This window comes from Leptopilina heterotoma, unplaced genomic scaffold (assembly GCF_015476425.1).
Source record: "Leptopilina heterotoma isolate Lh14 unplaced genomic scaffold, ASM1547642v1 Lhet_142, whole genome shotgun sequence".
Taxonomy (NCBI): domain Eukaryota; kingdom Metazoa; phylum Arthropoda; class Insecta; order Hymenoptera; family Figitidae; genus Leptopilina; species Leptopilina heterotoma.
The window spans coordinates 644,691-656,778 of record NW_025110861.1 but is presented as its reverse complement, the minus strand read 5'-3'; the positions used below and the strand labels follow the sequence as shown (position 1 = coordinate 656,778).

Here is a 12,088-nt window from a genome sequence, read left to right as displayed (position 1 = left end):
TTTTTCTTAAAAAGTGTATCGGGGTTGTAATTTTATCATACCAGAAATATTTAAAAAAAAAGATTTTTCTGAAATGTTTTACCAAAAAGTATTTTTTTTTATTCCCTTGAATAAATACGAATATAAATTCAATAAATACGAACTTTTAATAACTACAATGATGCGAAATATGTTCAATAATATAATTTCAAACATTCATTAGAAACAATTTCGGCATACATCTTATAAGCTATATTTAATTACTCTTGCAAACTGAGTTAAATTTAATTGATGTCGCTGTTAATTATTATTTATTACTAGTCAGCTAACTACTAAGTTTTATTTCTTCAGTTTCGAAACGTTCATCAAAATTTTTTTCTTAAAAGTTTATCAAGAAAGTCGTACATACCTTCTTGAGTTGTTTTTACATTTCTCTCCGCTAATGAGAAATGTAGTTTTTGAAAATAACAACAAATTTACTATTTCCAAGTGAACGACAATTCTTTCTTTACACTTCACACTTTTTTAATTTCCTTTCATTTTTACACTGAAAAATATTATTGATTCCAAAAATTAAATATGGTTGAAGATGGTATCGTACAACAAAAACAAAATTGTGATTCAAAATCCTCAAAATCAAATCAATCAAATCAATCAAATGAAACCAAATATTTATTATCTTATCGAATGTTAAAAATTTTTGGAATTGTATTACTGCTGTGGCCAATTGACAAGAAGGCGAAACTAGTTTATCGAATATTTTATGAATCTCTATGGTGGATATTTCTAATGAATGATATTCTTCTATTCTTCGGTGTTTTAATCGGACTTTGTCGTTATTATAAATATGTTTCGACAGTCTCGACAACAATTTGCATTATTCTAGAACTTATGGTGATTACAGAAAAAATGTATACATCAATTCTTTTTAAAATTCATCGATCTCAATTCAAGGTTCAATAAGTTTTAAAACTCATATATGAAAAATGTTTACTTAACCCTCCTGCAGTTTAATTAACTGCACCGACAAATATGGAATTGATATAAAATAATTATTTATTCCAAGTATACTATAGGGTTTAACTGTTTTGGTACAGAAAATTAACCCCGAGTTATGTTGGAACAAACCGTAGGTGGGTTAAGTACTTTATGAATTCTTTTTAAATTAATTAAAATATATTTTTAAGATTTTAATTGCTGTTCTTGAAGATGTAGTAAAGGATGCTGAAAGTAAGGAAGCAATTTTATTGAAAGAAATGGAATCTTCAATCTTGACAAATATCATACATTGTATAATTTATTGTTTAATGTTTCTACTGTACATTTACTTACACATATTTGACATAACCCTCATTCTTCCAAAGGAAGTTTGGCATCCCTTTTCCATTGACCCCTATAACAAAAAGAAATTGGTAATATTTCAACAGATGATATATATTTTTGAAACTGGTGCATTAAATGTCGCTGATGGTCTACTCTTTATGACAATGAACGTTGCATCGGTAAAATTGAAAATTCTTGCTGAAAAATTCGAAAAAGTTCACGACAAATTGCAATTAAATGATTGCATTAAACAACACCAAGAGATTTTAGCGTAAGTTTAATAAATATTATAAAAATTGAAGGAAACATTAATAATCTATACTTTAGAAGCTGAGAGGGCAAGAATTAATTCTTCAATCTTTCTTCTTCATTTTGCTATACGTTTTGCTAAACATTATTAAGAGTGTAGTTACTTTACACATTAACAATATTTTTCATATTTTAGATACGTTGATGAGATTAATAGGTTAACAAGATTTATGATTTTTAAGACGATTATAGCCACATTATTTTACATCATTCTTGGACAACTTCAACTCGTTCACGTTAGTTTAACATAATATGCAATCCACTAAAATCTATTAACCCATTTAGTGTCAAATAACTGTTTTAGATTCTTTTTATGATCTTAAGATTTTTCATTGAAATTCGTTTTTTTAGATAAAAGAGACAGTCAATCTTCCACTAATTTGTCAATTTTTCGGAGTAGTGGTAATTGTTATTTACAGAGTTTTCTATACTGCTCAATGTGCCGATACAATAGCATCAAGGGTGAGAAAGAAAATTCTATTCTTTTAGATTTTAACACTTAAATATTTATACATTTATCTTTATTACAGAGTGAAGATTTAAGGTTTTCTTTACCTTGGACCGGAAAGTCAAGTGAAAAGGCATCGACAATATGCATTATTATTCAAAGATGCCAAAAGCCTTCATATATATGCGTTTCCGGTATTATGCCTCAATTTTCCTTGAAATATTATGCAGCAGTGAGTAAATGTGTTATCTTTGAACCTTAATTATCTTTCTTAATAAATAAGATGACCATAATTAGGATACTTTCGCGAAAGTTTTGTGTATTTTTTATTAAAATTTAGTTTCACAAATGGAAAAATTATTTTGTCCAACACCTTCGGGGAAATGGAATCATTGTTCACTAGGCACTAGTGAAGAAATGTACTATATTTCTCCACTGGCCGTTTGTTCAGTGAAGAAATGAGGGGTGAAGAGAGTAAAGGGCACAGTATGTGCATAATATACACAAACATATACTCAAACACAACTAATATTAAGTACAATATTATTGTACATAATAATAGATAATAAATACTTTAGGTTTTGGTTATTTTATTGAAAACACAGTTACTAACACGAAACTAGGTTCTAGCTAACTTACTAACTTAGTTACTAACTAATTAACTAACTAACTTACAAACTAATTTACTAAATTAGTTACGAATTTACTAACTTTGTTACTACTGGGTGTCTAATAAGGATTGAGAAAATAATGTCTTGATTTTTCCCTGACTTTTTACTAATTTTATTTCTGCTTTCTTGAGACAAAAATATGGTAACTGACATTTAACAATAAATTAATATCTCATGATAGAAACAAACGATAATAAAAATCTTCTAAGTTTTGTTAAATTAAAACAATTTTTTATTAACAAAAATTTTAATTTTTTTATAAATTTTTAGAAATTTTCCCGAATTTTGATGAAATTCTCTGACATTCCCTGACCGTCAGACTATTAATAATAGTCTCCACCCAAATGGTTAAAAATCCAAAATTATAAAAAATTCAAAAAACCGAATTCCATTAAAATTCAACATTTCTTCTTCTGTTTTATGGCATTTAGCTTCATTATTTTTGGCATCTTCAAAAACACTTTACTTATCTAATAGTCTCCACCCTTTAGTAAAAAATCTAAAATTATAAAAATTTATCGAAAATTCAAAAAACCGAATTTCTTAAAATTCAACATTTTTTCTTCTTTTTTATGGCATTTAGCTTCATTATTTTTGTGCTCTTGGAAAATAATTTACTTATTAAATAGTCTTGACTCTTTGGTAAAAAATCCAAAATTGTCGAAAATTATCAAAAATTCAAAAATCTGAATTTCTTAAAATTCAATATTTTTTCCTTTCTTTTATGTAATTTAGCTTCATTATTTTTGTGCTTTTAAAAAATACTTTACCCAATTTTTTATCTCCACCCTTTGGTAAAAAATATAAAATTATCAAAAATTATCGAAAATTCAAAAATCCGAATCTCTTAAAATTTAACATTTTTTCTTCTTTTTTATGGCATTTAGCTTCATTATTTTTGTGCTTTTAAAAAATACTTTACCCAATTTTTTATCTCCACCCTTTGGTAAAAAATCTAAAATTATAAAAAATTATCGAAAATTCAAAAATCCGAATCTCTTAAAATTTAACATTTTTTCTTCTTTTTTATGGCATTTAGCTTCATTATTTTTGTGCTCTTGGAAAATAATTTATTATTGAATAGTCTTGACTCTTTGGTAAAAAATCCAAAATTGTCGAAAATTATCAAAAATTCAAAAATCCGAATTTCTTAAAATTCAATATTTTTTCCTTTCTTTTATGTAATTTAGCTTCATTATTTTTGTGCTTTTAAAAAATACTTTACCCAATTTTTTATCTCCACCCTTTGATAAAAAATCTAAAATTATAAAAAATTATCGAAAATTCAAAAAACCAAAATTCTTAAGATTCAACATTTTTTCTTCTTTTTTATGGAATTTAGCTTCATTATTTTTGTGCTTTTAAAAAATACTTTACCCAATTTTTTATCTCCACCCTGTGGTAAAAAATCTAAAATTATAAAAAATTATCGAAAATTCAAAAATCCGAATCTCTTAAAATTTAACATTTTTTCTTCTTTTTTATGGCATTTAGCTTCATTATTTTTGTGCTTTTAAAAAATACTTTACCCAATTTTTTATCTCCACCCTTTGGTAAAAAATATAAAATTATCAAAAATTATCGAAAATTCAAAAATCCGAATTTCTTAAGATTCAACATTTTTTCTTCTTTTTTATGGCATTTAGCTTCATTATTTTTGTGCTTTTAAAAAATACTTTACCCAATTTTTTATCTCCACCCTTTGGTAAAAAATCTAAAATTATAAAAAATTATCGAAAATTCAAAATTCCGAATCTCTTAAAATTTAACATTTTTTCTTCTTTTTTATGGCATTTAGCTACATTATTTTTGTGCTTTTAAAAAATACTTTACCCAATTTTTTATCTCCACCCTTTGGTAAAAAATATAAAATTATCAAAAATTATCGAAAATTCAAAAATCCGAATTTCTTAAAATTCAACATTTTTTCTTCTTTTTTATGGCATTTAGCTTCATTATTTTTGTGCTCTTGGAAAATAATTTACTTATTAAATAGTCTTGACTCTTTGGTAAAAAATCCAAAATTGTCGAAAATTATCAAAAATTCAAAAATCTGAATTTCTTAAAATTCAATATTTTTTCCTTTCTTTTATGTAATTTAGCTTCATTATTTTTGTGCTTTTAAAAAATACTTTACCCAATTTTTTATCTCCACCCTTTGGTAAAAAATATAAAATTATCAAAAATTATCGAAAATTCAAAAATCCGAATCTCTTAAAATTTAACATTTTTTCTTCTTTTTTATGGCATTTAGCTTCATTATTTTTGTGCTTTTAAAAAATACTTTACCCAATTTTTTATCTCCACCCTTTGGTAAAAAATCTAAAATTATAAAAAATTATCGAAAATTCAAAAATCCGAATCTCTTAAAATTTAACATTTTTTCTTCTTTTTTATGGCATTTAGCTTCATTATTTTTGTGCTCTTGGAAAATAATTTATTATTGAATAGTCTTGACTCTTTGGTAAAAAATCCAAAATTGTCGAAAATTATCAAAAATTCAAAAATCCGAATTTCTTAAAATTCAATATTTTTTCCTTTCTTTTATGTAATTTAGCTTCATTATTTTTGTGCTTTTAAAAAATACTTTACCCAATTTTTTATCTCCACCCTTTGATAAAAAATCTAAAATTATAAAAAATTATCGAAAATTCAAAAAACCAAAATTCTTAAGATTCAACATTTTTTCTTCTTTTTTATGGAATTTAGCTTCATTATTTTTGTGCTTTTAAAAAATACTTTACCCAATTTTTTATCTCCACCCTGTGGTAAAAAATCTAAAATTATAAAAAATTATCGAAAATTCAAAAATCCGAATCTCTTAAAATTTAACATTTTTTCTTCTTTTTTATGGCATTTAGCTTCATTATTTTTGTGCTTTTAAAAAATACTTTACCCAATTTTTTATCTCCACCCTTTGGTAAAAAATATAAAATTATCAAAAATTATCGAAAATTCAAAAATCCGAATTTCTTAAGATTCAACATTTTTTCTTCTTTTTTATGGCATTTAGCTTCATTATTTTTGTGCTTTTAAAAAATACTTTACCCAATTTTTTATCTCCACCCTTTGGTAAAAAATCTAAAATTATAAAAAATTATCGAAAATTCAAAATTCCGAATCTCTTAAAATTTAACATTTTTTCTTCTTTTTTATGGCATTTAGCTACATTATTTTTGTGCTTTTAAAAAATACTTTACCCAATTTTTTATCTCCACCCTTTGGTAAAAAATATAAAATTATCAAAAATTATCGAAAATTCAAAAATCCGAATTTCTTAAAATTCAACATTTTTTCTTCTTTTTTATGGCATTTAGCTTCATTATTTTTGTGCTCTTGGAAAATAATTTACTTATTAAATAGTCTTGACTCTTTGGTAAAAAATCCAAAATTGTCGAAAATTATCAAAAATTCAAAAATCTGAATTTCTTAAAATTCAATATTTTTTCCTTTCTTTTATGTAATTTAGCTTCATTATTTTTGTGCTTTTAAAAAATACTTTACCCAATTTTTTATCTCCACCCTTTGGTAAAAAATATAAAATTATCAAAAATTATCGAAAATTCAAAAATCCGAATCTCTTAAAATTTAACATTTTTTCTTCTTTTTTATGGCATTTAGCTTCATTATTTTTGTGCTTTTAAAAAATACTTTACCCAATTTTATATCTCCACCCTTTGGTAAAAAATATAAAATTATCAAAAATTATCGAAAATTCAAAAATCCGAATTTCTTAAAATTCAACATTTTTTCTTCTTTTTTATGGCATTTAGCTTCATTATTTTTGTGCTCTTGGAAAATAATTTATTATTGAATAGTCTTGACTCTTTGGTAAAAAATCCAAAATTGTCGAAAATTATCAAAAATTCAAAAATCCGAATTTCTTAAAATTCAATATTTTTTCCTTTCTTTTATGTAATTTAGCTTCATTATTTTTGTGCTTTTAAAAAATACTTTACCCAATTTTTTATCTCCACCCTTTGATAAAAAATCTAAAATTATAAAAAATTATCGAAAATTCAAAAAACCAAAATTCTTAAGATTCAACATTTTTTCTTCTTTTTTATGGAATTTAGCTTCATTATTTTTGTGCTTTTAAAAAATACTTTACCCAATTTTTTATCTCCACCCTTTGGTAAAAAATCTAAAATTATAAAAAATTATCGAAAATTCAAAAATCCGAATCTCTTAAAATTTAACATTTTTTCTTCTTTTTTATGGCATTTAGCTTCATTATTTTTGTGCTTTTAAAAAATACTTTACCCAATTTTTTATCTCCACCCTTTGGTAAAAAATATAAAATTATCAAAAATTATCGAAAATTCAAAAATCCGAATTTCTTAAGATTCAACATTTTTTCTTCTTTTTTATGGCATTTAGCTTCATTATTTTTGTGCTTTTAAAAAATACTTTACCCAATTTTTTATCTCCACCCTTTGGTAAAAAATCTAAAATTATAAAAAATTATCGAAAATTCAAAATTCCGAATCTCTTAAAATTTAACATTTTTTCTTCTTTTTTATGGCATTTAGCTACATTATTTTTGTGCTTTTAAAAAATACTTTACCCAATTTTTTATCTCCACCCTTTGGTAAAAAATCTAAAATTATAAAAAATTATCGAAAATTCAAAATTCCGAATCTCTTAAAATTTAACATTTTTTCTTCTTTTTTATGGCATTTAGCTACATTATTTTTGTGCTTTTAAAAAATACTTTACCCAATTTTTTATCTCCACCCTTTGGTAAAAAATATAAAATTATCAAAAATTATCGAAAATTCAAAAATCCGAATTTCTTAAAATTCAACATTTTTTCTTCTTTTTTATGGCATTTAGCTTCATTATTTTTGTGCTCTTGGAAAATAATTTACTTATTGAATAGTCTTGACTCTTTGGTAAAAAATCCAAAATTGTCGAAAATTATCAAAAATTCAAAAATCTGAATTTCTTAAAATTCAATATTTTTTCCTTTCTTTTATGTAATTTAGCTTCATTATTTTTGTGCTTTTAAAAAATACTTTACCCAATTTTTTATCTCCACCCTTTGATAAAAAATCTAAAATTATAAAAAATTATCGAAAATTCAAAAAACCGAAATTCTTAAGATTCAACATTTTTTCTTCTTTTTTATGGCATTTAGCTTCATTATTTTTGTGCTTTTAAAAAATACTTTACCCAATTTTTTATCTCCACCCTTTGGTAAAAAATCTAAAATTATAAAAAATTATCGAAAATTCAAAATTCCGAATCTCTTAAAATTTAACATTTTTTCTTCTTTTTTATGGCATTTAGCTACATTATTTTTGTGCTTTTAAAAAATACTTTACCCAATTTTTTATCTCCACCCTTTGGTAAAAAATCTAAAATTATAAAAAATTATCGAAAATTCAAAAATCCGAATCTCTTAAAATTTAACATTTTTTCTTCTTTTTTATGGCATTTAGCTTCATTATTTTTGTGCTTTTAAAAAATACTTTACCCAATTTTTTATCTCCACCCTTTGATAAAAAATCTAAAATTATAAAAAATTATCGAAAATTCAAAAAACCGAAATTCTTAAGATTCAACATTTTTTCTTCTTTTTTATGGCATTTAGCTTCATTATTTTTGTGCTTTTAAAAAATACTTTACCCAATTTTTTATCTCCACCCTTTGGTAAAAAATCTAAAATTATAAAAAATTATCGAAAATTCAAAAATCCGAATCTCTTAAAATTTAACATTTTTTCTTCTTTTTTATGGCATTTAGCTTCATTATTTTTGTGCTTTTTAAAAATACTTTACCCAATTTTTTATCTCCACCCTTTGGTAAAAAATATAAAATTATCAAAAATTATCGAAAATTCAAAAATCCGAATTTCTTAAGATTCAACATTTTTTCTTCTTTTTTATGGCATTTAGCTTCATTATTTTTGTGCTCTTCAAAAATACTTTACCTAATTTTTTATCTTCACCCTTTGTTAAAAAATGTAAAATTATCAAAAATTATCGAAAATTCAAAAAACCGAATTTCTTAAAATTCAACATTTTTTCTTCTTTTTTATGGCATTTAGCTTCATTATTTTTGTGCTTTTAAAAAATACTTTACCTAATTTTTTATCTCCACCCTTTGGTAAAAAATCTAAAATTATCAAAAACTATCGAAAATTCAAAAATTCGAATTTCTTAAAATTAAACATTTTTTCTTTTCTTTTCTGGCATTTAGCTTCATTATTTTTGGGCTTTTTAAAAACACTTTACTTATTTAATACTCTTCACCCTTTGTTAAAAAATTTAAATTTTTTTCTGTACTAAAAACTATTCTAGAAAATATATAAAACATCATATGGTGTAGCTTTTTCAATAACATTTAATAAAAAAAATACGTTTGATTTATAAAAATTATTTTTCTGCTAATAAGATTGTTTCAAATTTTTTAAATTTTTTTGTTCCAAGTTTGACAGCCTGCATTTTCTAAGAAAAAAATTACACATTAATGCCTATAAGTAATTCTTATAGTGTAGCAAATGCCCTTTAAAATAAGCCTAAGATCATTAAAAAGCGTTCATTATTTTAGAAGTTATTCAAATATTTGTAAAACATTAAAAATGACGATTTTTGAAAAATGACTAAATAAATTATTATTGGCTAAACGACGTTTAAAATATCTTGTTATTTTCAAAATTTTAACATCTTTCATAAAATAAAAAGAAAAAAATTTTAGTTTTAATAAATTTTATGTTTTAAAACGTTTTTCATTTGACTGAAAATTGGTTTGGGCTTTGGGCTATTGGAAACATCCAATTTTCTAACAATAATTTTTTTAATAATTACAACAAATGAAATATGCATCCTGTGTATTTATGTTGAAAATCAATTTCTTAAATAGATAGGGCATACTATTTTAGATTCTTCAAGAAAAGGTTGTTGCAAATGTTAAATCAATTTTGATCTACATTGTGAAAAAGTGGGAACCCCTTAATATCAAGTTGCACCAGAATACACTATATTTTTTATATTTTTATGTCCGCCATATTGAATTTTTGAACTTCAATCTTAGAGGATTTTTTTGCATTTGTTAATAATTAATTATTTCAATTACAGTTTCTCTCATTCACCTTTTCATACTTTGTGACAGTAAGAGCAATACTAGAATTGAAAATTGGATTTTAAATTCTAAAAGGAAACACTCAAATATTTATTCATAAGGAAAATTGAATACATTTTTAAAAGAAAAGGACTCATTATTGGTGATCCACGTGTGCTTATTCAATCGCTATGCTAGGAGGATAGGTAACTTTAAAAATTTGGAAATCTAGATGCACTATTAAAAACACGAATAAAGAGAAATTCATAATATTGTTTTCTCAACATTGTAAAATTACATTCAACAATTATGGTAAATAATTTATATTTAGCTCAGTTTCCAGAAAATGTAATTTCTTAAAAGTATCTTAAATATTCAGAATGAAATAAATAAATACAATAACTTACGCTTCATTTCGTCTCAGGCTCTTCATAAGGACGAGGAATGCGTTTGATTTCCCAATTACTCGTATCTTTCTAAAAAAGTAATAAATATTTTAGTTTTTTATAAAAAATGTATTACTTTAAAACAGATTTTTTTAAAATAATTAATAACTAATTTGTGTATTGTGACGCGCTCTGAAGAAAGGTACCTGAGGTTATGTTTGCAATTTTTTGAATGAAAATACAGACAGGAGATTAACTTTCAATATAAATTACTGATGCTTAAGTCTTCATTACATAATCTAAAAAATAATTAATAAAAACTGATTTGGATTATACCTATTTAAACAGAAACATTTAACTAAAGGCGAAAATAACAGAAACATAACCTTCAAATGATTTACTTCTTAGCCTTCTTAGGTACCTTTCTTCACTTTCATTTTTTAAAAATAAGTTGAAGAAAGAAAATAAATACAATTCGAAGCGCAAATAAAGAAGAGATAAAATTGTCTAAATATGTATTTTTCTTCAAAGAAATGATAAAACATTTCTTACGTCTTTGATTTTTGCATATTCTGATTCTAAAGTAACCTCCCCAGGCTTCTTCATATGCAATCCTTTCTTCTTCATTTCATCACGCAACACATCTTGTGCTATTAAAGGTTTATACTCGTAACTAAAAAGCAAGTATAATTTATAATTATATTTTAACGTAATTAAATAATTTCAACATGTTTATAATACATATCAAATTAAAGTTTAGAACCAAACGTTTATTTTTCACTTATATTTGTTTGAAATAAGATAAAAAAAAGTTATTGAAATTATTCATTAAAATAGAATTATCAATGAGAGTAAAAATTTAAATTTTTTTCCGAAGCCTCGTTTTCTAAATGTGTAATAACATCATATTTTTTAACGTTTTAAAGATAATATGTAATCTATGTAAAAATATTTGGCTTACAAAAATTGTAATATTTTTAAAATTAGAAAAAACGAGAATTCTTTCATTAAATTATCAATTCACCTCCGAAGCCTTTTTTATATTTTAGCTTTGTTTATTTTAATTTTTTAATCATTGTTTTGAAATACTTGTGTAACCCTCATTTTTCAAAGAAACAAATTTTTTGGAATTTTTAAATTAACTTAATGAAAACTTGAATTTTCAAATTTTTTTATTTCTGAAATTAATTTTAAAAAATTGAAACAATAAAAGTTGCTTATTGCTATAACTTTTTTTTCTTTTGCATGTTTCTTTAAAAATATTTTGTAATGTTTAATATAGAAAAATTTTAAAAGAAAATTAGATCAAATCATTAAATTATCAAAAATGAGAACATTTGTTTAGAAAATAAATCATAAGCACAACATACCGAAGTCGTTGAAATTCATTTACTAAAAACGGTGCACCCAGCATGAAAACGAGAAATGGTATTCCAAATTTGACAGATTTATTTTTAAATATTTTTAACATTTCGATATCCACTTATATAGAAATCGAATTAAAAATCACTAACAATTCAAAAATTGGTAATATTTACATCATTCTAACCTAAAAATTAGAAAAATTTCAAATTATTCGTTTGACATTATTTTCACAAAATTTATTCTATACTCTAAATATGTTAATTCAATCATATTTTAAAATGTTATATCAAAATAAACACAATTTTCAAAAGAAAAAGAATTTTTCATCCTTTTATTTGCAAAAAAAAATTCTTACTTGATTTTTCTTTTCAATGAAAAAAACACATGTTCAAAGATATACATAAACGGCGCAAATGTTAAATTTCGTTCTTTTGCGCACATCACGTTCGGCGACCTCTCGCAGTTATTCAGTTCAACTTCATTGACGGAATACGGATGATGGAAAATTGCAGCCAAATTATCTGGATTTTAGCAGCAGGGGA

General features: G+C 23.7%; 2 protein-coding genes across 2 annotated transcripts; one reads left to right on the top strand and one right to left on the bottom strand.

Moving 5' to 3' along the window:
• The first annotated feature begins 30 nt into the window (after positions 1 to 30).
• Positions 31 to 2,817, top strand: LOC122498112. Its single transcript, XM_043605694.1, has 2 exons — positions 31 to 939; positions 1,167 to 2,817. The coding sequence occupies exons 1-2, from the start codon at positions 559 to 561 to the stop codon at positions 1,575 to 1,577; spliced, it is 792 nt and encodes a 263-aa protein (XP_043461629.1). The 5' UTR covers positions 31 to 558; the 3' UTR covers positions 1,578 to 2,817.
• On the bottom strand, positions 1,251 to 12,037 carry LOC122498149 (cytochrome c oxidase assembly protein COX16 homolog, mitochondrial). Its single transcript, XM_043605760.1, has 5 exons — positions 11,902 to 12,037; positions 11,552 to 11,730; positions 10,734 to 10,854; positions 10,203 to 10,271; positions 1,251 to 1,372 (listed from the first exon to the last, which is right to left on the bottom strand). Exons 2-4 carry the CDS (start codon positions 11,650 to 11,652, stop codon positions 10,206 to 10,208), a joined length of 288 nt encoding a protein of 95 aa, XP_043461695.1. The 5' UTR covers positions 11,653 to 11,730; positions 11,902 to 12,037; the 3' UTR covers positions 1,251 to 1,372; positions 10,203 to 10,205.
• Positions 12,038 to 12,088: the final 51 nt, after the last annotated feature.